This window comes from Eubalaena glacialis, chromosome X, assembly GCF_028564815.1.
Source record: "Eubalaena glacialis isolate mEubGla1 chromosome X, mEubGla1.1.hap2.+ XY, whole genome shotgun sequence".
Lineage (NCBI taxonomy): Eukaryota > Metazoa > Chordata > Mammalia > Artiodactyla > Balaenidae > Eubalaena > Eubalaena glacialis.
The window spans coordinates 49,092,821-49,120,290 of record NC_083736.1 but is presented as its reverse complement, the minus strand read 5'-3'; the positions used below and the strand labels follow the sequence as shown (position 1 = coordinate 49,120,290).

General features: G+C 40.0%; 1 protein-coding gene across 1 annotated transcript; it reads left to right on the top strand.

Moving 5' to 3' along the window:
- The first annotated feature begins 1,041 nt into the window (after window positions 1-1,041).
- Window positions 1,042-17,431, top strand: VCF2 (VCP nuclear cofactor family member 2). The gene is made up of 3 exons (XM_061178145.1): window positions 1,042-1,181; window positions 2,933-3,032; window positions 17,204-17,431. The coding sequence occupies exons 1-3, from the start codon at window positions 1,042-1,044 to the stop codon at window positions 17,429-17,431; spliced, it is 468 nt and encodes a 155-aa protein (XP_061034128.1).
- Window positions 17,432-27,470: the final 10,039 nt, after the last annotated feature.

The following is a 27,470-nucleotide window of genomic DNA, read 5'->3' as shown; positions in this document are numbered from 1 at the left end:
AAGGGCTTGGCCTCACATGGGATCTGGTCACTTCCTCCAGAGGGGCAGCAGAGTGCCAGGGTAGAAACAGGCATACTGGGAATGGGACGCTTGAAAAATCCCACGGGACTGCTTCTGTCTTCTCCACGAATTATTGGGGGTTGGGGGGAGACTGGTGGTCATTAGAATGGAGGAGGGTTGCTAGTGTGTAATGTAGTATTGTAGGTGAGAGTGAAAATGAAAAGCAATTCTCCCCTGGTCATGGATTTAAGATAAAACAATTCCGTAAAGTTTCAAAGTTTCGTCCTCAGTGCTGAAGTGCTCAGATACAGGCAGGGGGTGAGTGGGGAGGAGGGTGCAAGGCGCACAGGAGGTGTGTTTGTGGGGGACAGTTTCCAGCCCTGGGTCAGCGGAGTAAGGAGGGGCCTGGCGGATGGTGTGGAAGGATGTGTGGTCGGTGAGCTGGCGGTTTCCAGGAGGTTGGGGCTGTCAATGCAGGGGCACTAGAGCGAGGGAGCTGGAGGACAGGACGTCGTGTTGGGGGTGATGAGAGGGAGGAATGCTATATACCATGAGGGCCGCGGTCTTTCCTGATACCCAGGGCGTGACCGTGGGCAGGGGGATGCTCGGGTGGGGAGGAGGAGAACATCGCTGAGGTCGGAGAGGCTCCGGGATGACCGGCTGAGCCTCGCGGGCACTGAGGTCGCCGGGACGGATCAGAAGAGTGAGGGCTGACAGGAGCACAGTTCAGTGTGCCACGGGACGAGGGCGTTCACAGGCCGGGGGTGGGCGGGAGGAGAATGACCAGGGGATTGGTACCGGTCCCGCACGTGGGGGGCTGGGGCAGTGGGCGACGGGACCCGGACATCACCGGTCAGGTCCCTTAGCCGAGAGAGTTCGAAACAGGGCCCGGGAGCAAACTTCTAGCGGACCCGGGCGGGGAGACTGGCACTGACGTTACTGGGCACAGGCGCGCAGGCCTAGAACCCACCCCCCGGCGCGCAGCCCCGCCCCCCGGGCTCGCGACTTTCCGGGGCACCAGGACTTCCTGCCCCTGTTGCTATGGTTCCGGGGGGCCGGACTAAGGAAGGCTGCAGTGCCGGGAAGGTTTGTCAGAGCAACTGTGGCCTGTACCGGTCCATCTCTGGTCCTCACCATCATCCCGCTTTGCTTCTTCGGCCAATATCGCCACGCTTCGGCTGGTACTAGTGTGTTCTCTGGTCCTAAATATGAACGTAGGGGCCCAATTACGGACATGCTTTTGGAATTAGGAACACAGTCACTGGACAATAAGCAGTATGTACGAATGAAGTCTGAACTGATTGCAATGGTCTTTCTCTTACCAAGTCCAGCTAACATTTCTGAAGGTTCCTTGGCATGCTCATACATCTGAAAAAATAGCACATATTTTCTACCAAAAAAAAAAAGTTTTCTTAACAGCACTGCACACAAATTATCTGAATTAATTTATCCTGACAAATTCTTTATCATAAAGACATCGTTTGATTAGACGTGCAGTTCTTTACTAAAGTTTTCCTCCTGTAGGGCTTTGTGGAGGCCCTTGGGCCAGGGCTCAAGAGAACTTCCCTTGCAGTTCCAGCTCTACCAGCCTTTTATTTTACTCTGAGTCACTTTGCTTCTTTGGGCCTGCTGTTTCCTCAGTTTTAAGAAGTCAGGCTAAGCTAATGGGTAGCACAGGGAGGGGGATCCAGGGGAGGGTGTGGTTAAAGAGCCTGTGTTCTCGATGCAGTGACTCCTCTTTTTTCTCTTATTTATTGCTGCTTTTTTCTTGTTTGTTTGTATGTTTGTTTTGTTAAGAAAGGAATTTCTTTTACTTTAACAAAGAGTTTGAAATCACTGGTTTATGGGATCAGTACTCAGTCTCCCAGAGATGGGAGAAAGTATGAAGAGAAATGAAATTATAAAAATGGGTAGACTCAGCCATCCTTAGGGGTACCATAAACTTAAAAGTACTCTCTAAGTAGATGGCTTGGAAGAAAGTCTGTTCAATTATAGGGTGTCTGCAAGAACTGTACTGTCAAATGCTGCAATCTGATTACTTTCTGAGAGGGGAATTGGGGCTGAAGATGTAATCTTACCAACCATTAAAAACATTTTTGAGAGGCCGTATTTCAAGTTAGTAATCAGTCACAATCTCATGATGACAATCTAGTGGAGTAACCATTATGTCATAATAGTAGTTGGTACGGCAACAATAATTGGCTAACAGCACACTTGGAGCGTCTCTCCATTGTCTGTCCCTATACCACTTTCACAGGAGCATTAACAGTAAATAGACACAGGCAGCCACACCTGTCTTAAGTGTTATGTAGAAGGGGTTAAAAATCACTTAACCTGGGGGCTTCCCTGGTGGCGCAGTGGTTGGGAATCTGCCTGACAGTGCAGGGGACACGGGTTGGAGCCCTGGTCCGGGAAGATCCCACATGCCGCGGAGCAAATGGGCCCGTGAGCCACAGTTACTGAGCCTGCACGTCTGGAGCCTGTGCTCCGCAACAGGAGAGGCTGCAATAGTGAGAGGCCCGCGCACCGCGATGAAGAGTGGCCCCCGCTTGCCGCAACTGGAGAAAGCCCTTGCACAGAAACGAAGATCCAACACAGCCATAAATAAATAAATAAATAAATAAAATTAAAAAAAAAATCACTTAACCTGGAATTGTAACTTCAGGAAATGAGTCATTTAAAATTATGAAGCTAATGTTTAGAAATGAAATTTACAGCTTGACTTTTCAACTTAGAGTTCCTGTTTCATATTTTCCTTCTTCATGCCGGGTGAAGTGTGCTTCCGATTTTAAATTATTGGAGTAGCAGATGATGACTTGTATTTTCTCTGACAAGATTTCACATATATATATGCCACTGGCTCGCAAATTAAGTGTCCAAAAGATCAATTGTTGGGTGATATTTTCTCCTGTCTCTTGTGGTTTATTTTCAGGAAAAGAAGAAGGAATCATAATAAAGAGGACAATCACCATTCTCCCCAGTCCAAAAGGAGTAAGAGAAACCCTGTCTTTCAGGAGTCTCAGGATGCAGAGGTAGGAATATGGTCAGATAGCCTCTCTCTAGTTCATCCACTGCCTAAGTTACATTATCCAATTGGTGCCCTGCAATTAAAAGAAATGTATCATTCCAGGAAACCTTCAAAAAAGTATTCTTACTTGATTGCAGTGGCTTTTGAGCTGGAGCCCTTAACCATGGTATGCAGTATCTCACAAAAGGTGGTAAGGAAGCACAGAAAAAGACTTAGTGAAAATGTAATCAGGAAAAGCTAGGTCTTAGACTTTTCTCCAGTCATAGGAGCAGGGAATAATCATCTTACCCCCCTCCCTTATTTTTAGATGGAGAATAAATTTTCAGGAGTATAATGATGTGTTATTGGCTAGAAGGAGATTCTTGATTTCTGGCTAGGAAAAGTGAAATTGAAATTGAGGATGGGGGAGTCTGGTGATTTTGCAAAGCTTTAATGGTGCTTGAATGGAAGAGCTTGAATTTTAATGACTTGTGGCATTAGCATAGTATTGTTTTAATTGAGGTATAGTTTACTAGGAGAGGATTAAAGGAACCTTGTTAAGTATGTATGAATCCTATTAGTTAATGACTAAGTAGTGCTCACTTGTCCCTTTTGTGAGCAAAAAGTGAAATGATTATCGATCCCTGTCCTCCTCCTGGAACCTGTACGCAGGTGGTGATAGTCCCAGATCCTGGGCAGCTGCTTGGATGGGTAAATTGTAGCTAGGTATAACTCATGTAACTTGCTCTCTTAGATGCTGGCCTTTTTCGTTGAATATCTTTGCATGTTCGGGAGTACTGCTCTTTTTTGCTCAACCTTACATCTTTACAAATTACATCACCACTTTTCCTGTAAATCTGTGCCCTCGTACATAAGTATAAGCCTTCTAGAAAGCGCAAACACAAAGACACTAATTTTTTTGTATTAGTCTCTCTTACTTGCGAAGACCATTCATTTTATATTTCAGATTGCCAAGTAGTAGCAAGAAATTGAGAGTGAAAAAATGTGTAGATATGAACAGAATTGGCTTATCGGGAACATATCTCTGCCTTTTTCTCTTCTGTACCTGAATTGGAAAAGATTTGATATCCTAATGCTAGAATTCCAAGGGAGCATCAGAAGCGAGACTAATGAGAGAGAAACAGAACCAGGAGCCCCACCTATGTTTAAAAATTAGAATTCTATAAAATCTACTCCACCCCCTTTTTTAAGCTGGTAGGAGCTGTCTCTTTGTCAGGTCATTGTTTAAAGTAGTGTCAATTCATAAGACAACTAGAACATTTGGCATAATTTTTGAAAAATGTTTTCTCTTAGGGTGACTGTAGATTTGGGTCACTCACATCGCCTTTAATTATACACATTCTAAGACACAGAACTGCTTTGGGAGACCTTATTTCGGATGAAACTGTCATTGAACAAAATAATGGTTGTTAGTCCTGTTTTTATAACCCATGGCAAAATGTTAACTTCTGAAATTATCCTGCATTTAAAAGATACATTCAAAAATGCAGGGACAACCCTTTCCAAAAATGGCCTAATCTGTTGCATGCATTTTATGAAACTTTGCTCGTGTTGTATACCAAGCAATCCCGAGCAGTTTTATATTCCAACTGGATATTAAAATCTAAGTTGTTTTAAAGAATTGAAGATACACACGCACTCATGTTTTTCTACAGATGATGGTTACCTATCAATCTTTTGTCTGTTCAAATCCCATTAACTGAGTTGAAACAAAGTGAAGTTGTTTAAATTGTTTTATACTTATATAGATTCTATTATAAATATAAATTTTGACCTGGAAAACAACTTAGAGCTCAATGTCTAGTTCAACTTCATTTTATGAGGGAAACTGAGCTACAGAAAAGTGTAGATTATTTATCCCATTGACACAGAGAAGTTAACACATGAGTACCTTTGCCTTGCTAATTTGGAAAGTAATTGTAATTCAGCAGCCAGATTGATTTGATATCCTATGGCTCATAAGATTCTACAGTGTTTCATTGGTTTTAGCGAACATGAACGAGCCTTTCATTTCAAATGTGTTGGAACTTTGGGAGCACATACTTTAAGTGCTTGGATGGACTTGCTTAATTTAGTTTCTGCAGCTGCCTTAGAATAAACATCATATTACAATTCTAGGTATGGGATATGTACTAGGGGTGAAAACTTTTGTTGTTGAGGTTCACATAAATGAAAAGCTCTAAAGCATGGAGGGATGGAGTTGAGAAGGAAGCTAGGGCTTAAGAGAATATAAAATACCAGCTCAATCTGCTTTTACAATTAAGGAGAATTACATAATTCTCTGTTGTAAATATACACATGCATTCCCATTCTGTTTTGTTGAAGATGCTCTGTAATTAATATTCCTCCTCGTCTCTTCAGATTCTATTTATTCACTTGTTCTTTCATTAGCCTGATAAGGTGCTCTTTCTCTCTCCTAACTAATTTTCTGTCTACCTTATTCTTCTCTCAAGTTAATGGATCGTTTCTCCCCCTTTACCTCCCAGCTGTAATCTGCTTTCACTGCCTGTTATTTCTCATCCCCTTCATGCAACTATTCACTAAAACTTGGGTCCTCAGACCCCACCTGTCCTGGGTGCTTGGGGTAAACTTAAATGTCTCTGTCATTTCCTCCATGACTCCTCCTATCCTACTTCTGATGTGTATCGCATATATGCCTTCCTTTACATTTCCACCATCCTAATTCAGGCCTGCATTGCCTCTTGCTAAATGTATTGCAGAAATTCCCTCCATGGTCTCTGTGCTCTCATTCTCCTCCTACTCCATTCATCCATTAGAATCCTTTTCCTAAATGTAGATCCGAGCATGTCTCTTAGGCTCAAGTACCTATTCCGACAGACTTCTCAGCATGACATTCAAGGCCCTTGATAACCTAGCTCTACCTTCTCATGCATATTTTGTCTCCCACAAACTCCTCTCCGGGAGGCCCCAGCCACATTGTATTACTAGCTTTGTCTCCTTGAAGACTCCTCTTCACCCTGCTTGTGCTCCTGTTGTTCTCTCCCTTTGTCACACCCATCCTATTAATATTCTCCCCATCCTCCAAGGCCCAGTTCAGATGCCATTCATTTTAAGGAGCCTCTTCTATTCTCCTGGTCCGCATTCATTGCTACATTCCTGTCACTGCAATAGCTTAACACTGTCATCCTCAAAGAGGATGGGTTCTTGATTGGGCTCGGGAATTACCTGTTGGTTGAGTCCCTAAGTATCCCTGGCAAAGTACCTGCTTGTACATAGTAGGCACACAAGTAATTGTTTGGATAGTGGTTGGGTATCAGAACAACCTGTGCCTACCTGAGATAACCTCTCAGGATGGGGACCTGGCATGTGCATGTGAATCAAACTAACAAAAACCCCACAGGTGGTCCTGATGCCTATCTCCAAATAGAATGTGCTATGGAAAATCTCTGCTGGACTCAACTGAAACTTCTTTGGTTACAGTGTAAGCAGGCCCGAACTAATCTAAAATCCTGCCTTTTCACACAGACCTAGACCCTAGGACTTTTGTGTGGTGCTTTTGTGAATGTCATTTAGTGAGAGACCCTTGGTCAGAGTCTTTTATAAATGTAATTCTATTTTGCCATGTACTTGAACCTGCAAGGTTTCAGTTTTGCAGAGCATGGGCCTGTTCTCATTTGTCTTCCACAGGTATCAGCACTAAGCTTATATCGAATGGTCAGAGGAAAAAGAATGAGCTTTGTAACTGGTAAATAGGATAAGCATTCTGATGAGAAGTTTCTTTGAGGTATCAGAAGGATGGTGAAAATGATTTATATTTTATGGGTCTTTCTCAATCCTGAAGCATTTAAAATCTCATTTCTCTTCTGATGAAAGAATTTGCTCTCTTTCTAAAATCAAGTGCAGTAAGGAAAAAGCTTCTGTAGTAAGATAGCAGTTTCAAGTGTCAAAACCATACACTATCAAGGAGAAACCTTTTCATCCCAAGCACTCTGACAATAATAGAACTCATTAAGTGGGATATCTCATATGAAGTACATTCAAAAGGGTGAGATGAGACAAGGCCCAGGGTTGTATAACGTAGGCTATGTTTATTAGCTAATCAGCTCTATTGGCCTAGAAAATGCTAGTGGATACTACGTTTTAGATGTTCTTTAGTAGTTTAACGGCAATCTCATTTACAGCATCACAGTCCATTTCAAGTCTTTGTTTTGAAGTCAGAAGTAACTGAATGCAAAAGCAGGAGATGTGCCTTGGTCTCGTAGTAGCATTCTCTAGGTTACTTACTTGCAAATAAAATAGTTGTTTTCCACAAAATAAATACATTTGTTGTGAATGCTTTAGAAAGTGAAAATATAAAAAATAAATAAAAATTAAAAAAATAAAAAGGATCCAAAGTCTCAAATTTTAAATAAATAAACAAACAAACATGATGTCAGGGACATCCTTCTATATCAGTATAAATACAACTATATCATCATTGTTAATGGCTTACAAAATTGCATTGTATGAATGAATGCACTATAACTTAACCACTTTCCTGCTTTTGGACATTTAATTGTTTCTGATTTTCAGCTATTAACAACAATGCTGATATTATAAGCAGTGTCACAATGAACATTTGTACTTATGTCTCTACATGACTGGGTTTGAAAACTTTAAATGAACTAGAAATTGGAAGGAGATCTATTTTTTCTTAACAATTATTCTACAGAAATCTCTTCTAGCTTGTTAATTTTAATGTACCATTTCATAGTCTAGCATCACCTAGTGTTACACTATAGTATAAAATGGATATGTTGTCATATGAGATGAAATTTGATTCACCAGAAACTGATTATAGTTCGTACCTTGTTTTTCAGACAGTACCTGTAACGAAAAATGATCAGGAAAGACAACTAAGAGAAACCAAAGTGTGTGCGGTGGGTTTCTTATCCAACGTAATACCTACTTATTTTTGAATATTCATAACTTCACTATTTTATGCCACTGGAGGTTTCAGATTTTTACCCTTGAGCTAGGAAAATCATCTTTTTGGATATTTTTTATTTTTTATTTTTTATTTTTTATTTTTAACATCTTTATTGGAGTATAATTGCTTTACAATGGTGTGTTAGTTTCTGCTTTATAACAAAGTGAATCAGTTATACATATACATATGTTCCCATATCTCTTCCCTCTTGCATCTCCCTCCCTCCCACCCTCCCTATCCCACCCCTCTAGGTGGTCACAAAGCCCAGAGCTGATCTCCCTGTGCTATGTGGTTGCTTCCCACTAGCTATCTATTTTACATTTGGTAGTGTATATATGTCCATGCCACTCTCTCACTTTGTCACAGCTTACCCTTCCCCCTCCCCATATCCTCCAGTCCATTCTCTAGTAGGTCTGTGTCTTTATTCCCGTCTTGCCACTAGGTTCTTCATGACCTTTTTTTTTCCCTTAGATTCCATATATATGTGTTAGCATACTGTATTTGTTTTTCTCTTTCTGACTTACTTCACTGTGTATGACAGACTCTAACTCCATCCACCTCACTACAAATAACTCCATTTCCTTTCTTTTTATGGCTGAGTAATATTCCATTGTATATATGTGCCACATCTTCTTTATCCATTCATCCAATGATGGACATTTAGGTTGCTTCCATGTCCTGGCTATTGTAAATAGAGCTGCAATGAACATTTTGGTACATGACTCTTTTTGAATTATGGTTTTCTCGGGGTATATGCCCAGTAGTGGGATTGCTGGGTCGTATGGTAGTTCTATTTTTAGTTTTTTAAGGAACCTCCATACTGTTCTCCATGGTGGCTGTATCAATTTACATTCCCACCCACAGTGCAAGAGTGTTCCCTTTTCTCCACACCGTCTCCAGCATTTATTGTTTGTAGATTTTTTGATGATGGCCATTCTGACTGGTGTGAGATGATATCTCATTGTAGTTTTGATTAGCATTTCTCTAATGATTAATGATGTTGAGCATTCTTTCATGTGTCTGTTGGCAATCTGTATATCTTCTTTGGAGAAATGTCTATTTAGGTCTTCTGCCCATTTTTTGGATTGGGTTGTTTGGTTTTTTGTTATTGAGCTGCATGAGCTGCTTGTAAATCTTGGAGATTAATCCTTTGTCAGTTGCTTCATTTGCAAATATTTTCTCCCATTCTGAGGGTTGTCTTTTGGTCTTGTTTATGGTTTCCTTTGCTGTGCAAAAGCTTTTAAGTTTCATTAGGTCCCATTTGTTTATTTGTGTTTTTATTTCCATTTCTCTAGGTGGTGGGTCAAAAAGGATCTTCCTGTGATTTATGTCATAGAGTGTTCTGCTTATGTTTTCCTCTAAGAGTTTGATAGTGTCTGGCCTTACATTTAGGTCTTTAATCCATTTTGAGTTTATTTTTGTGTATGGTGTTAGGAGGTGTTCTAATTTCATACATTTACATGTACCTGTCCAGTTTTCCCAGCACCACTTATTGAAGAGGCTGTCTTTTCTCCACTGTATATGCTTGTCTCCTTTATCAAAGATAAGGTGACCATATGTGCGTGGGTTTATCTCTGAGCTTTCTATCCTGTTCCATTGATCTATATTTCTGTTTTTGTGCCAGTACCAAACTGTCTTGATTACTGTAGCTTTGTAATATAGTCTGAAGTCAGGGAGCCTGATTCCTCCAGCTCCATTTTTCGTTCTCAAGATTGCTTTGGCTATTCGGGGTCTTTTGTGTTTCCACACAAATTGTGAAATTTTTTGTTCTAGTTCTGTGAAAAATGCCAGTGGTAGTTTGATAGGGATTGTATTGAATCTGTAGATTGCTTTGGGTAGTAGAGTCATTTTCACAATGTTGATCCTTCCAATCCAAGAACATGGTATATCTCTCCATCTATTTCTATCATCTTTAATTTCTTTCATCAGTGTCTTATAATTTTCTGCATACAGGTCTTTTGTCTCCTTAGGTAGGTTTATTCCTAGATATTTTATTCTTTTTGTTGCAATGGTAAATGGGAGTGTTTTCTTAATTTCACTTTCAGATTTTTCATCATTGGCATATAGGAATGCAAGAGATTTATGTGCATTAATTTTGTATCCTGCTACTTTACCAAATTCATTGATTAGCTCTTGTAGTTTTCTGGTAGCATCTTTAGGATTCTCTATGTATAGTATCATGTCATCTGCAAACAGTGACAGCTTTACTTCTTCTTTTCCAATTTGGATTCCTTTTATTTCTTTTTCTTCTCTGATGGCTGTGGCTAAAACTTCCAAAAGTATGTTGAATAATAGTGGTGAGAGTGGGCAACCTTGTCTTGTTCCTGATCTTAGTGGAAATGGTTTTTTTTCACCATTGAGGACAATGTTGGCTGTGGGTTTGTCATATATAGCCTTTATTATGTTGAGGAAAGTTCCCTCTATGCCTACTTTCTTCAGGGCTTTTATCATAAATGGGTGTTGAATTTTGTCGAAAGCTTTCTCTGCATCTATTGAGATGATCATATGGTTTTTCTCCTTCAATTTGTTAATATGGTGTATCACGTTGATTGATTTGCATATATTGAAGAATCCTTGCATTCCTGGAATAAACCCCACTTGATCATGGTGTATGATCCTTTTAATGTGCTGTTGGATTCTGTTTGCTAGTATTTTGTTGAGGATTTTTGCATCTATGTTCATCAGTGATATTGGCCTGTAGTTTTCTTTCTTTGTGACATCTTTGTCTGGTTTTGGTATCAGGGTGATGGTGTCCTCGTAGAATGAGTTGGGGAGTGTTCCTCCCTCTGCAGTATTTTGGAAGAGTTTGAGAAGGATAGGTTTTAGCTCTTCTCTAAATGTTTGATAGAATTCACCTGTGAAACCATCTGGTCCTGGACTTTTGTTTGTTGGAAGATTTTTAATCAGTTTCAATTTCAGTGCTTGTGATTGGTCTGTTCATATTTTCTATTTCTTCCTGGTTCAGTCTCAGCAGGTTGTGCATTTCTAAGAATCTGTCCATTTCTTCCAGGTTGTCCATTTTATTGGCATAGAGTTGCTTGTAGTAATCTCTCATGATCCTTTGTATTTCTGCAGTGTCAGTTGTTACTTCTCCTTTTTCATTTCTAATTCTATTGATTTGAGTCTTCTCCCTTTTTTTCTTTATGAGTCTGGCTAATGGTTTATCAATTTTGCTTACCTTCTCAAAGAACTAGATTTTAGTTTTATTGATCTTTGCTATTGTTTCCTTCATTTCTTTTTCATTTATTTCTGATCTGATCTTTATGATTTCTTTCCTTCGACTAACTTTGGCGTTTTTTTGTTCTTCTTTCTCTAATTGCTTTAGGTGCAAGGTTAGGTTGTTTATTCGAGATGTTTCCTGTTTCTTGAGGTAGGCTTGTATTGCTATAAACTTCCCTCTTAGAACTGCTTTTGCTGCATCCCATAGGTTTTGGGTCGTCGTGTCTCCATTGTCATTCGGTTCTAGGTATTTTTTGATTTCCCCTTTGATTTCTTCAGTGATCACTTGGTCATTAAGTAGTGTATTGTGTAGCCTCCATGTGTTTGTGTTTTTTACAGATCTTTTCCTGTAATTGATATCTAGTCTCATAGCGTTGTGGTCGGAAAAGATACTTGATATGAGTTCAATTTTCTTAAATTTACCAAGGCTTGATTTGTGACCCAAGATATGATCTATCCTGGAGAATGTTCCATGAGCACTTGAGAAAAATGTGTATTCTGTTGTTTTTGGATGGAATGTCCTATAAATATCAATTAAGTCCATCTTGTTTAATGTATCATTTAAAACTTGTGTTTCCTAATTTATTTTCATTTTGGATGATCTGTCCATTTAATGAAAGTGGGGTGTTAAAGTCCCCTACTATGATTGTGTTACTGTCGATTTCCTCTTTTATGGCTCGTAGTATTTGCCTTATGTATTGAGGTGCTCCTATGTTGGGTGCATAAATATTTACAATTGTTATATCTTCTTCTTGAATCGATCTCTTGATCATTATATAGTGTCCTTCTTTGTCTCTTGTAATAGTCTTTATTTTAAAGTCTATTTTGTCTGATATGAGAATTGCTACTCCAGCTTTCTTTTGATTTCCATTTGCATGTAATATCTTTTTCCATCCCCTCACTTTCAGTCTGTATGTGTCCCTAGGTCTGAAGTGGGTCTCTTGTAGACAGCATATATACGGGTCTTGTTTTTGTATCCATTCAGCCAGTCTGTGTCTTTTGGTGGGAGCCTTTAATCCATTTACATTTAAGGTAATTATTGATATGTATGTTCCTATTCCCATTTTCTTAAATGTTTTGGGTTTGTTATTGTAGGTGTTTTTCTTCTCTTGTGTTTCTTGCCTAGAGAAGTTCCTTTAGCATTTGTTGTAAAGCTGGTTTGTTTGTGCTGAACTCTCTCAGCTTTTGCTTGTCTGTAAAGGTTTTAATTTCTCCATCAAATCTGAATGAGATCCTTGCTGGGTAGAGTAGTCTTGGTTGTAGGTTTTTCTCCTTCATCACTTTGAATATGTTCTGCCACTCCCTTCTGGCTTGCAGAGTTTCTGCTGAAAGATCAGCTGTTAACCTTATGGGGATTCCCTTGTGTGTTATTTGTTGTTTTTCCCTTGCTGCTTTTAATATGTTTTCTTTATATTTAATTTTTGATAGTTTTATTAATATGTGTCTTGGCCTGTTTCTCCTTGGATTTATCCTGTATGGGACTCTCTGTGTTTCCAGGACTTGGTTAACTATTTCCTTTCCCATTTTAGGGAAGCTTTCAACTATAATCTCTTCAAATATTTTCTCAGTCCCTTTCTTTTTCTCTTCTTCTTCTGGGACCCCTATAATTCGAATGTTGGTGCATTTAATGTTGTCCCAGAGGTCTCTGAGACTGTCCTCAGTTCTTTTCATTCTTTTTTCTTTATTCTGCTCTGCAGTAGTTATTTCCACTATTTTATCTTCCAGGTCACTTATCCATTCTTCTGCCTCAGTTATTCTGCTATTGATCCCGTCTAGAGTATTTTTAATTTCATTTATTGTGTTTTTCTTCGTTGCTTGGTTCCTCTTTATTTCTTCTAGATACTTGTTAAATGTTTCTTGCATTTTGTCTATTCTATTTCCAAGATTTTGGATCATCTTTACTATCATTATTCTGAACTCTTTTTCAGGTAGACTGCCTATTTCCTCTTCATTTTTTAGGTCTGGTGTGTTTTTACCTTGCTCCTTCATCTGCTGTGTGTTTTTCTGTCTTCTCATTTTGCTTATCTTACTGTGTTTGGGGTCTCCTTTTCGCAGGCTGCAGGTTCGTAGTTCCTGTTGTTTTTGGTATCTGTCCCCAGTGGCTGGGGTTGATTCAGTGGGTTGTGTAGGCTTCCTGGTGGAGGGGACTAGCGCCTGTGTTCTGGTGGGTGAGGCTGGATCTTGTCTTTCTGGTGGGCAGATCCACGTCTGATGGTGTGTTTTGAGGTGTCTGAGGCCTTATTATGATTTTAGGCAGCCTCTCTGCTAATGGATGGGGCTGTGTTCCTGTCTTGCTAGTTGTTTGGCATAGGGTGTCCAGCACTATAGCTTGCTGGTCGTTAAGTGAAGCTGGGTCTTGGTGTTGAGATGGAGATCTCTGGGAGATATTCGTTGTTTGCTATTACATGGAGCTGGGAGGTCTCTTGTGGACCAGTGTCCTGAAGTTGGCTCTCCCACCTCAGAGGCACAGCCCTGATGCCTGGCTGGAGCACCAAGAGCCTTTCATCCACATGGCTGAGAATAAAAGGGAGAAAAAGTAGAAAGAAAAAAAAGAAAGAGGATAAAATAAAATAAAGTAAGATAAAATAAAATAAAGTTATTAAAATAAAAAAATAAAAAATAATTATTAAGAGAAAAAGAAGAAAAAATTTTTAAGTTAAAAAAAAAAAAACGGATGGATAGAACCCTAGGACAAATGGTGAAAGCAAAGCTATACAGACAAAATCTCACACAGAAGCATACACATACACATTCACAAAAAGAGGAAAAGGGAAAAAAAATAATGTATATGCTCCCAACGTCCACCTCCTCACTTTGGGATGATTCATTGTCTCTTCAGGTATTCCACAGATGCAGGTACATCAAGTTGTTTGTGGAGCTTTAATCCGCTGCTTCTGAGGCTGCTGGGAGAAATTTCCCTTTCTCTTCTTTGTTCGCACAGCTCCCGGGTTTCAGGTTTGGATTTGGACCCGCTTCTGCGTGCAGGTCGCCTGAGGGTGTCTGTTCTTTGTTCAGACAGGACGGGGTTAAAGGAGTAGCTGATTCGGGGGCTCTCGCTCACTCAGGCCGGGGGAAGGGAGGGGTATGGATGCGGGGCGAGCCTGCGGCGGCAGAGGCCGGCGTGACGTTGCAGCAGCCTGAGGCGCGCCGTGCGTTCTCCCGGGGAAGTTGTCCCTGCATCACGGGACCCTGGCAGTGGCAGGCTGCACAGGCTCCCGGGAGGGGAGGTGTGGATAGTGACCTGTGCTTGTGCACAGGCTTCTTGGTGGCGGCAGCAGCAGCCTTAGCGTTTCACGCCCGTCTGATAGCCGCGGCTCGCGCCCGTCTCTGGAGTTTGTTTAGGCGGCGCTCTGAATCCCCTCTCCTCGCACCCCAGGAAACAAAGAGGCAAGAAAAAGTCTCTTGCCTGTGCGGCAGCTCCAGACCTTTTCCCGGACTCCCTCCCGGCTAGCTGTGGTGCGCTAACCCCTTCAGGCTGTGTTCACGCCGCCAACCCCAGTCCTCTCCCTGCAATCCGACTGAAGCCCGAGCCTCAGCTCCCAGCCCCCTCCCGCCCCGGCGGATAAGCAGACAAGCCTCTCGGGCTGGTGAGCGCTGGTCGGCACTGCTCCTCTGTGCAGGAATCTCTCCGCTTTGCCCTCCGCACCCCTGTTGCTGCGCTCTCCTCCGTGGCTCTGAAGCTTCCCCCCTCTGCCACTCGCAGTCTCCGCCCGCGAAGTGGCTTCCTAGTGTGTGGAAACCTTTCCTCCTTCACAGCTCCCTCCCACTGGTGCAGGTCCCGTCCCTATTCTTTTGTCTCTGTTGTTTCTTTTTTTCTTTTGCCCTACCCAGGTACGTGGGGAGTTTCTTGCCTTTTGGGAGGTCTGACGTCTTCTGCCAGCATTCAGTGGGTGTTCAGTGGAGCAGTTCCACGTGTAGATGTATTTGTGATGTATCTGTGGGGAGGAAGGTGATCTCCGCGTCTTACTCTTCCGCCATCTTCTCCTAGCTCCTGGATATTTTTTAAATTGGCCTTGACATTAAGTCCTGAAATCAGTTTGATTGCTGTTGGTGACAACCTTCATTTCCATTGGGTCATCCTAATTCTTTCCTGGACTGTTCTTTTTTTTTTTTTTTTTTTTTACAAGAGATAAATAGACTGACACCAAGCATTGTACATGGATGACCACAACAAAAACAACAATGATTGCAATTACCAAACATGAAACACACTCATACTATGTCATAATATTGACATTCAGTCCAGTAATCCTCCACTGTAACAGCTCCTTTACTTTGCAGTGAAAATTGATTTGTATATTCTTTGCCTCTGAGTCCTTGTGGGATTTTTTCTTTTTTTAAATTCAAACAGAAAGCTGGACAGTTCTTTTAATGTATGTTTCTAGTTGCCTAAAGATGGACATAAGCTGTCTATGATCACCTGTGGGCAGTTTGGTGTGTGGTCTATGTCGAGAAGCTCCAAATGACCGATGAGCCATGACCATTGTTGATTTAAGTCTTATTAATGTTACCTTTGGTAAAGATTGTCTTATAAGAAATGCAATACCCACTGTTTGAGGAAAGCATCCTAGGAACTTGTTTAGAAAACTGGGAATTTATGAAGAAAGCAGTAACCATTCTGTCTCTAGACTGCTGTTCTAATCTACAGATCCTGGACTTGAGTTGCCACATTTCCTGCCTCCAGCCAGCCCTAGTCGCTTCAGACTGGCCCCCACAATCTTAATTGACAAGAGCCAATCCCTCAGTACCTATCCTGTTGCTCCTGTTTGTCCACTGAATTCAGTGGTTTTGGGGTACTGACAGACTCCTTGGTTTGTCTCGAGTCTGAAGTCAAGGGGAGATTCTCTCAGCAACCAAGGATCTCTCTGTTCAGTCCTGAACGAGTTTTTCCTCCAGTTGCAGGGCTTATCCCTCTACTTGTGCTACTAAATGTATAAAGGTATATAGTTATACCACCCCCAGATTCTCTAATTTTTGAATATATTGTGCAGTGTTAAATACATTGCACCTGTAAAGCTGTCTGTCCATTTAAAAACTCTGAACAAAGGGCCAGCATATACTTGAGCTCAGTGTTTGGTGAAGTTTAAATGTAAATAAAATAAAAATAATAGCGTATCCCCCCAAAATGAAATATCAAAATTGTTAAATATTGTAGTTCAGATATGGATCCTTGTCATTACTTTCTCCCTTGAGAATCCTAACACTGTAAGGGAGGAAATTCTTGACAATGACTGTTTTCAGGAATCCTTAGTAGTTTCTCCATTATGACAATGACCCTGAGTTCAATTAAAAACAGAATATTAGGTGCAAACACCCACACATACACCCCATATCACATCCATATTTGTTGAACAGCAATCAATACTAGTCTTAAAAATGCCAATAATTAACATATAACTTTCGTAAAAAGTATATCAAGTGCCTTTCAGGATCTGAGTGTAGCCTTGCATTGATATAGGAGGACCACGTGTGCCCACTATCAGGGGATAGGTACGAAATCATCAGTGGTTTGTATATACGTGTGCATGTATGTATGTACGCATAAATGTATGATGTAACAATTTATGTTTTATTTTAGTGCGTTCCCAAAATCCATCTTATTCTTTATGGGTGTACTTTTACTACATTCTGTAGCATTGATCGATGCTTTCTCTTGGAGGGTGAGAACTTACTTTTCTGATGCACGTTATTAGGATAAGCTCCTGCTGCAAGCAGGAACAACGGGTTTGTGAAGGGATTTGAAATTAGAAGGCCTGTGTTTGAATCCTCACTCTGCCACTTCCCAGCTACGTGACATTGGGCAAGTCAATGGATCTCAGTTTCCTCATCCATAAAATTGTGGATGTTAATCCCAACTTAATTTACGGGTTGCTGTGTTGTGAGCATAGATTGAAATATTTTAAGTGGCTGTAGTTTCTAAACCATTAAGGCTTAGTGTAGTGGTTGATGCTGCTATTCTCCAAGATGAATAGGAAAAATAGTGTAATAGCATAATACTCATCCTGTTTCTGTTTTTTATCCTCCAGTCTTCAAGCAGTGATAAAGACAGGAGCAGCAGCAGTGTTAATACCCCAGAGAGAGTAATCGGACCAGAAAGCAGCTTAAACCAGATCGTTGCTGAACCCAACATTAGTACACCTCAGTCCTCATATGAGGAGTATGCACTATGCCAAGGTTCTTACTCCCACATCAACCAGATCTTAAGGGAGGCACACTTCAACAGCCTACAGCAGCAAGGACAATCTCCAGCATGATGAACTAGGAGCTCCTTATTCCAGCCTAAAATTTGTTTATAAAAGCAATTGCACACACACAAAAGGGTCTGTTGGCTTTCCAGTCTATATTTTAAACAACAGGCTGATGGACAATTGTTTGACTTAGGGTTTTGCTGCACATTTGCTATTTCAAAGGGGGCTTTGAAGCAATTTTTATAGAATTTTTTTCAGGTTGGATGTCAAATCTATGAGGCAAACTCACCTTCAGGTTGAATCCATAGAATGTCCAATTCAGATTGGTTTCCAAATCTGTCGGTTAGAAACTCTAGTCAAACATCCTTTGAAAATGAAAGATCTTCAGTTTAAAAAATTAATAGGCTGGTAAAGAACATGACGTTTTCATGAAAAAAGGTGTTACTTTATTCCAAAGTATAGATAGCTTGATTCAGTCTTGCACTGAATTGGACTGCCATACTGCCTCTCAGAAGGCAGATGTCTTATTGAAATTATTCTCAACTTTTAAGGGGCCCAATTAGACCCAATTTAGACAATATAAGTGAAATCTCTCTAGTAACTGTCTCCACTCTTTGTATTTCTAGAAAGAATGTTTCTAAGATTCTTGTATACTCAGATAACTTCTGTACCATTAATCCTCCGGAGTGTGCATTTCAGACTTAGTATTAAACATTGCACAATTCTGTCAGTCAATAAGTACATAACAACTTTCTGTCTTGCACATAAACCTGTTTAATTATTAGTAGTTTATGTGATCTCATTTACAATTCTACCTATTATGTCTAGAGTTAATGCTGAGAAAGGATAAGCTACCTGGCCCAATGTCTAAAGTAACAAGAGTTGTTAAACTGGTTTGGACAACCCTCCACTTTATGTTTCAGGGACCCCTTCACAGAGACTAGGGGGCCAGTTTTTGTCATTGAAACTGCAAAGGTTGGTGTGGCTTACAAACAATGGCTGAGGCACCATTAGAAAAAATAGGCAGTAGTTGTGTTTATTTAGAGAGAGATGTATATGCTCCCATGTTCTTCAGTTATACTAAAGGGCTAATCAGATTTGAAGAGTGATTTCATAGACATGCCTGCTTCTTCAGTGATGAGCTGTGTTAACAAGGAGCCAGAATGTATCCAGTTATCTGTCTGCCCTGCCGAGTGCCAGAGGTACAACCTGCCACTAGATTTAAAGGAAAGTGCCCTGGTGTCTAATAAGAATCTCTTGCATGTTCACATCATTCCCTACTCACTATATTTGACAGTCCACACAGCAGAAACAAGTAGATATGAGAATTAAAGGTAGCTCTAGGTCTTTGCCATTTGTCAAGATTTGGAAAAGACATAAAATAACAGATTGACTAAAAGAAGAATAAGATCTTTATGAAGTCACAGAACTAATATTTGAAAAGGAAAACTGTCCTAGGAAGAGGAGAAAAATCTCACACACACACACACATACACACGCACACACAAGTGCGTGTGCATACCCCTCATTTACATGGTTGTTTCCTTTAGTATGGATTGGATTTTAAGGTCAGATACTGGTAGTGGAACTTTAGTATTAAGGGGGAAAGGTTACAGCACCGTTGGCCTCAAACTTATGGAGTAGGCATGAGTCAATTTGGGTCATTTTTTTCTCAATTGCACAGTTTGTGTAAGAATATTTTTTTCTATGACTACTGTCCCCAAAGTTGGAAAACCAGGTGTCTGGCAAGAAGAATTTTGACTTTTTGGCTATCATTTTCTCTGTAACAAAAAGCAAACAACCAAATATTAAAGAAGACAACCTGTTTGAACTCCCAAACCACAAGTGCACACATGATTCAGAATTACCCAGGAAGAATTCTGCAGGCTTCAATACGTGGCATTGAATGGAAACAAAGCATATATTAAAAACGCAGTGCCATTGAAAAACCTGAGAAAGCAAATTTCCTTTCATTCCCTACCCATTTAATGATATGAGAGATGAAGCTCTCACCGTGACAAAACATTATTTTTTTTTCCAATGGAAGTAAAATCCTAGTCCAAGTCCGGCAGTGTAAACCTCTTATCCCAGTAAATGCCATATGTAATCTCTACCCTGTCTTCTGCAGATTGTCTAAACCTTGGCAACCTACAATATATTTCTGTTATGAGGCTACTTGATAGTGTCAGAGAATGAGCACCTTTTAAAACACTGGTTAGCTCAAGCTAGTAAGATCTTGTGTTTATATATTGCTCTGCCTTTAAAACCAATATTAATACATTTTGTCATTCAGTGCCCAATCAACTATTTAAAAGGGGAGCCAACCGAGTCGTTTGATGAAAGATGGGGAAGACGAACAAGGATGAACCTCTTGCTGTTTGCATGGACTTGGGCTTTGGTGAGGCACTTCTGTTTGACCCAGCCTTTGCAGTGCTTGTTATGCTCAGTAGAAGAAATGAAAACTCCATGATAGGGTGAAGGAATATCAATAACATGGACAGGAAATTTCAGGGCCCAGCCAATGCATCCTTTAATTCATTTACATGAACTGAATTCACGTCAATGGTAGTATGTTATGCAGCTTTGGGGAGTAAAATACACCACTCCAGGAGGTGAACTGGTTTGTTGAGCCGGTCACCAATCCAAAGAGAACACGAGAGAGAAGAAACAGAGCAAACTAAAATGCTCATCATGTTATTGTCCAATTAACAGGGCTCACTGTTTCAAGGCTCACTGGACCAGAGGACTCCTTGCATTGGGAGAACAGTGTAGGACATGAGGCTATGACAGTCGGAGTCCTGTTTGCTTCACTGACTTTCTTTGCCCTAGATTGTCAGAGCAAAGTTGAGGTAGTGCAGATTATTAAGTAGTTGCAGTGCCTTATTCTGCATAATTGGAAATGCACCTTCTTTCTGAACTTAATTCTCTGTCCCCACTAATTATGAGGGGTGTCTTGTTATAATGGGTATAATAAACATCTTCCTGCTCTGCACAACTTAGAGGTTAATGTTTCAGAAGCAATGGCTTTGTAGAATCATATGGCTAGTTTAACTACTTAACGAAAGGTCATTTTTTTGTCCCTTGGTCTTAGAATAAAACTCAATACTTAATAGCAGGGATGGAACCCAGCCCTTCAAAACTAGGTATCTCTGCTCTGCAGGAGAAGAATTTTCAAAGAATAGCAGAAGAAAGAAGAAGAGACTTCTCTGGATTTTATCCAAAATTAGTAGATTGAAGAAGGGGAGCCAGGTTAACTCAAGAGGTGAGATTGGACCTTGTCTTAGAAATGTCACTACAGAAATGGGAATAGAAAGTGAGAATAGAATGCTTCATAGAAGGTGAGGTGGGAATGGAGGTTGGGGAGAGAGGAACTGCCCTTAAATGAGAACCCATTATGTGCCACACACTATGTGGTTTCCTCACAATAACCCTTGAGGTAGGCGTGGTGTGGGTTCTCCATTTCACAGGCAGAGAGAGGGAGGCTGGCAGCAAGTTATCCTCATGACCACTTCTGATCCTGAAGAAACTGAGATGGGCTAATGATTTGCTGAAAGGCACATAGTGGGCAAACAACTGTGCCACAGTTGAGAACCAAAACTTTCCCACTTTCACACAGGCCACCTTTCTTCTATTATTGAGCTGCTTTTGTAGTGAAGACCAGGTTGACCATTAGAGCAGGAGCCAGAGATGACTACTAATTGGGTATTTTTACAGGACCTGACTTCTGACATATGGGCTGAGTTGTCTCAAACATTTGAACTCTTGAAGTGGACCACTGAAACCCAGAAAAAAGTTGTGTTGTTGTGTGGTATGTGATGTGGTGGTGGTGGTGTGTGTGTGCGTGTGTGTTGATGGAAAAAGTTCCAACACCAAACTTAGTCTGTTTTTCTTCTGAAAGTTTTTCATAGGCAGCTAATATATGGAACATGTAGCCTTTCAGCACCTCCTGCAATCTCACCTTTGTCAATTCATGGCCTTGAACCTGATTAATTTCCTGGCATAGACCAAACAGGAAGGAATGTATGCATCAGGATAGCTGAATAAACAAAAAACTGTTGAGTTGGCAACTTGTCCCTATAAGTGACATTTGGTAAATCCAGATGAGTTTAAGTTTACAAGGCTTATATGCCTGGGTATTGACCTATCAACTCAGTCTCCCTTGGATGATAATAAAGTGTGAACCTCTTCCATTAACAGAAGCCAAGCCCTTGGATAACTGAAGCTTCTCCTCGATCACTCCTTGGTCCCCAGCAGGTAGCATTGGGTTTTACCTTGTGGTTTTCACTTTAGACAAGTGACAATTAACTGTGTGATTCCCTAATTAACACAGAACCCTTGTTCATCCTAAGCAACACATGGTTATTGCTATGGAATAAAATAATCATTAAGTAATTTCCTACAGGGAATAGTTTGCTATTTACTTAACCACACATTAGGCAGGAGCAAAGATTACTATAAGCTATTCATCAGAGCCTACATATTGAATAATTTGATTTCCTAAACTCCTATTCCTTTCTATCTGGCAGCATTTTTCTCCACTTTCTTCTTTTTATTTTTTTAACATCTTTTTTGGAGTATAATTGCTTCACAATGTTGTGTTAGTTTCTCCTGTATAACAAAGTGAATCAGCTATAGGTATACATATATCCCCATATCCCCTCCCTCTTGCGTCTCCCGCCCAACCTCCCTATCCCACCCCTACAGGTGGTAACAAAGCACCAAGCTGATCTCCCTGTGCTATGCAGCTGCTTCCCACTAGCTATCTCTTTTACATTTGGTAGGGTATGTATGCCCATGCCACTCTCTCACTTCGTCACAGCTTACCCTTCCCCCTCCCTGTGTCCTCAACTCCATTCTCTACCTCTGCGTCTTTATTCCTGTCCTGCCCCTAGGTTCATCAGAACCATGTTTTTTTTTTTAGATTCCACATATATGCGTCAACATACGATATTTGTTTTTCTCTTTCTGACTTACTTCACTCGGTATGACAGACTCTAGGTCCATCCACCTCACTACAAATAACTCAATTTCGTTTCTTTTTATGGCTGAGTAATATTCCATTGTATATATGTGCCACAACTTCTTTATCCATTCATCTGTCAATGGACACTTAGGTCACTTCCATGTCCTGGATATTGTAAATAGAGCTGCAATGAACATTGTGGTACATGACTCTTTTTGAATTATGGTTTTCTCAGGGTATATGACAAGTAGTGGGATTCCTGGGTCGTATGAGGGTTCTATCTTTAGTTTTTCAAGGAACCTCCATACTGTTCTCCATAGTGGCTGTATCAATTTACGTTTGCACCAACAGTGCAAGAGGGTTCCCTTTTCTCCACACCCTCTCCAGCATTTATTGTTTGTAGACTTTTTGATGATGGCCATTCTGACTGCTGTGAGGTGATACCTCACTCTAGTTTTGATTTGCATTTATCTAATCATTAGTGATGTTGACCATTCTTTCATGTGTTTGTTGGCAATCTATATATCTTCTTTGGAGAAATGTCTATTTAGGTCTTCTTCCCATTATTGGATTGGGTTGTGTGTTTTTTTTAAAACTGAGCTGCATGAGCTGCATGTAAATTTTGGAGGTGGATCCTTTGTCAGTTGCTTCGTTTGCAAATATTTCCTCCCATTCTGAGGGTTGTCTTTTCGTCTTGTTTATGGCTTCCATTGCTCTTCAAAAGCTTTTAAGTTTCATTAGGTCCCATTTGTTTATTTTTGTTTTTATTTCCATTTCTCTAGGGGGTGGGTCAAAAAGGATCTTGCTGTGATTTATGTCTTAGAGTGTTCTGCCTATGTTTTCCTCAAAGCGTTTTATAGTGTCTGGCCTTACATTTAGGTCTTTAATCCATTTTGAGTTTATTTTTGCGTATGGTGTTAGGGAGTGTTCTAACTTCATTCTTTTACATGTAGCTGTCCAGTTTCCCCAGCACCACTTATTGAAGAGGCTGTCTTTTCTCCGTTGTATATTCTTGCCTCCTTTATCAAAAATAAGGTGACCATATGTGTGTGGGTTTATCTCTGGGCTTTCTATCCTATTCCATGGATCTATATTTCTGGTTTTGTGCCAGTACCATACTGTCTTGATTACTGTAGCTTTGTAGTATAGTCTGAAGTCCAGCAGCCTGATTCCTCCAGCTCCATTTTTCTTTCTCAAGATTGCTTTGGCTATTCAGGGTCTTTAGTGTTTCCATACAAATTGTGAAATTTTTTGTTCTAGTTCTGTGAAAAATGGCATTGGTAGTTTGATAGGGACTGCATTGAATCTCTAGATTGCTTTGGGTAGTATAGTCATTTTCACATTGTTGATTTTTCCAATCCAACAATATGGTATATCTCTCCATCTTTAAATGGAGATGTTTGTACCATCTTTAATTCCTTTCATCAGTGTCTTATAGTTTTCTGCATACATGTCTTTTGTCTCGTTAGGTAGGTTTATTCCTAAGTATTTTATTCTTTTTGTTGCAGTGGTAAATGGGAGTGTTTTCTTAATTTCTCTTTCAGATTTTTCATCATTAGTGTATAGGAATGCAAGAGATTTCTGTGCATTAATTTTGTATCCTGCTATTTTACCAAATTCATTGATTAGCTCTACAAGTTTTCTGTAGTCTTTAGAATTCTCTAGGTATAGTATCATGTCATCTGCAAACAGTGAGAGATTTACATCTTCTTTTCCGATTTGGATTCCTTTTATTTCTTTTTCTTCTCTGATGGCTGTGGCTAAAACTTCCAAAACTATGTTGAATAATAGTGGTGAGAGTGGACAACCTTGTCTTGTTCCTGATCTTAGAGAAAATGGCTTCAATTTTTCACCATTGAGAATGATGTTGGCTGTGGGTTTGTCATATATGGCCTTTATTATGTTGAGATAACTTCCCTCTATGCCTGCTCTCTGGAGGGTTTTTATCATAAATGGGTGTTGAATTTTTGTTGAAACTTTTTCTGCATCTATTGAGATGATCATATGGATTTTCTCCTTCAGTTTGTTAATATGGTGTATCACATTGATTGATTTGCATATATTGGAGAATCCTTGCATTCCTGGGATAAACCCCACTTGATCATGGTGTATGATCCTTTTAATGTGCTGTTGGATTCTGTTTGCTAGTATTTTGTTGAGGATTTTTGCATCTATGTTCATCAGTGATATTGGCCTGTCGTTTTCTTTCATGGTGACATCTTTGTCTGCTTTTGGTATCAGGGTGATGGTGGCCTCGTCGAATGAGATCGGGAGTGTTCCTCCCTCTGCTATATTTTGGAAGAGTTTGAGAAGGATACATGTTAGCTCTTCTCTAAATCTTTGATAGAATTCACATGTGAAGCCATCTGGTCCTGGGCTTTTCTTTGTTGGAAGATTTTTAATCACAGTTTCAATGTCAGTGCTTGTGATTGGTCTGTTCATATTTTCTATTTCTTCCTGGTTCAGTCTCGGAAGGTTGTGCATTTCTAAGAATTTGTCTATTTCTTCCAGGTTGTCCATTTTATTGGCATAGAGTTGCTTGTAGTAATCTCTCATGATCCTTTGTATTTCTGCAGTGTCAGTTGTTACTTCTCCTTTTTCATTTCTAATTCTGCTGATTTGAGTCTTCTCCCTTTTTTTCTTGATGAGTCTGGCTAATGGTTTATCAATTTTGTTTATCTTCTCAAAGAACCAGCTTTTAGTTTTATAGATCTTTGCTACTGTATCCTTCATTTCTTTTTCATTTATTTCTGATCTGATCTTTATGAGTTGTTTCCTCCTGCTAACTTTGGGGTTTCTTTGTCCTTCTTTCTCTAATTGCTTTAGGTGTATGGTTAGGTTGTTTATTTGAGATGTTTCTTGTTTCTTGAGGTAGGCTTGTATTGCTATAAACTTCCCTCTTAGAACTGCTTTTGCTGCATCCCATAGGTTTTGGGTCGTTGCGTTTTCATTGTCATTTGTTTCTCGGTAATTTTTGATTTCCACTTTGATTTCTTCAGTGATCCCTTGGTTATGTAGTAGTGTATTGTTTAGCCTCCATGTGTTTGTATTTTTTACAAATTTTTTCCTGTAATTGATATCTAGTCTCATAGAGTTGTTGTCAGAAAAGATACTTGATATGATTTCAATATTCTTTAATTTCCCGAGTCTTGATTTGTGACCCAAGATATGATCTGTCCTCGAAAATATTCCATGAGCACTTGAGAACAAAGTGTATTCTGTTGTTTTTGGATGGAATGTCCTATAAGTATCATTTAAGTCCATCTTGTTTAATGTATCATTTAAAGCTTGTGTTTCCTTATTTATTTTCATTTTGGATGATCTGTCCATTGGTGAAAGTGGGGTGTCAAAGTCCCCTATTTTGATTGTGTTACTCTTGATTGCCCCTTTTCTGGCTCTTAGCCTTTGCCTTATGTATTCAGGTGCTCCTATGTTGGGTGCATGAATATTTACAATTGTTATATCTTCTTCTTGGATTGATCCCTTGATCATTATGTAGTGTCCTTTTTGTCTCTTGTAGTAGTCTTTATTTTAATGTCTATTTTGTCTGTTTTGAGAATTTTTACTCCACCCTTCTTTTGATTTCCATTTGCATGGAATATCTTTTCCATCCTCTCACTTTCAGTCTGTATGTGTCCCTAGGTCTGACGTGGGTCTCTTGTAGATAGCATATATACGGGTCTTGTTTTTTTATTCGTTCAGCCAGTCTGTGTCTTTTGGTTGGAGCATTTAATCCATTTACATTTAAGGTAGTGATCAATTTGTATGTTCTTATTACCATTTTCTTAATTGTTTTGGGTTTGTTATTGTAGCTCTTTTCCTTCTCTTGTTTTTCCTGCATAGAGAAGTTCCTTTAGAATTTGTTGTAAAGCTGGTTTGGTAGTGCTGATTTCTCTTAGCTTTTGCTTGTCTCTAAATGTTTTAATTTGTCTGTCGAATATGAATGAAATCCTTTCTGGGTAGAGCAATCTTGGTTGTAGCTTTTTACCTTTCATCACTTTAAATATGTCCTGCCAGTCCCTTCTGGCTTGCAGAGTTTCTGCTGAAAGATCAGCTGTTAACCTTATGGAGATTCCCATGTATGTTGTTTGTTGTTTTTCCCTTGCTGCTTTTAATATTTTTTCTTTGTATTTAATTTTTGATAGTTTGATTAATATGTGTCTTTGCATGTTTCTCCTTGGATTTATTCTATATGGGACTCTCTGCACTTCCTGTACTTGATTGACCATTTCCTTTCCCATATTAGGGAAGTTTTCAACTAAAATCTCTTCAAATATTTTCTCAGTCCCTTTCTTTTTCTCTTCTTCTTCTGGGACCCCTATAATTCGAATGTTGGTGCATTTAATGTTGTCCCAGAGGTCTTGGAGACTCTCCTCAATTCTTTTCATTCTTTTTTCTGTATTCTACTCTGTGGTAGTTATTTCCACTCTTTTATCTTCCAGGTCACTTATACCTTCTTCTGACTCAGTTATTCTGCTATTGATTCCTTCTAGAGAATTTTTAATTTCATTTATTGTGTTGTTCATCATTGTTTGTTTGCTCTTTAGTTCTTCTAGGTCCTTGTTAAACGTTTCTTGTATTTTCTTCCTTCTATTTTCAATATTTTGTATAATCTTTACTATCGTTACCCTGAATTCTTTTTCAGGTAGACTGCCTATTTCCTCTACATTTGTTTGGTCTCGTGGGTTTTTACCTTGGTCCTTTATCTGCTGTGTGTTTCTCTGTCTTCTCATTTTGCTTAACTTACTGTGTTTGGGGTCTCCTTTTCGCCTGCTGCAGGTTTGTAGTTCCCATTGTTTCTGGTGTCTGTCCCCAGTGGCTAAGGTTGGTTCAGTCAGTTGTGTAGGCTTCCTGGTGGAGGGGACTAGTGTCTGTGTTCTGGTGGATGAGCCTGGATCTTGTCTTTCTGGTAGGCAGGACCATGTGCGGTGGCATGTTTTGGGGTGTCTGTGACTTTATTATGATTTTAGGCAGCCTCTCCACTAATGGGTGGTGTTTTGTTCCTGTCTTGGTAGTTGTTTGGCCTAGGGTGTCCAGCACTGTAGCTTGCTGGTCGTTGAGTGAAGCTGGGTCTTAGCATTGAGATGGAGATGTCTGGGAGAGCTTTTGCAGTTTGATAGTACGTGGAGCCAGGAGGTCTCT

Bases quoted from the DNA above. Each gene is read 5' to 3' on its own strand.
- VCF2 (XM_061178145.1), top strand. From the start codon at position 1,042: ATGGTTCCGGGGGGCCGGACTAAGGAAGGCTGCAGTGCCGGGAAGGTT. The intron at 1,182-2,932 runs GTACTAGTGTGT...GTTTATTTTCAG, and splicing joins ATATCGCCACGCTTCGGCTG to GAAAAGAAGAAGGAATCATA. The intron at 3,033-17,203 runs GTAGGAATATGG...TTTATCCTCCAG, and splicing joins AGGAGTCTCAGGATGCAGAG to TCTTCAAGCAGTGATAAAGA.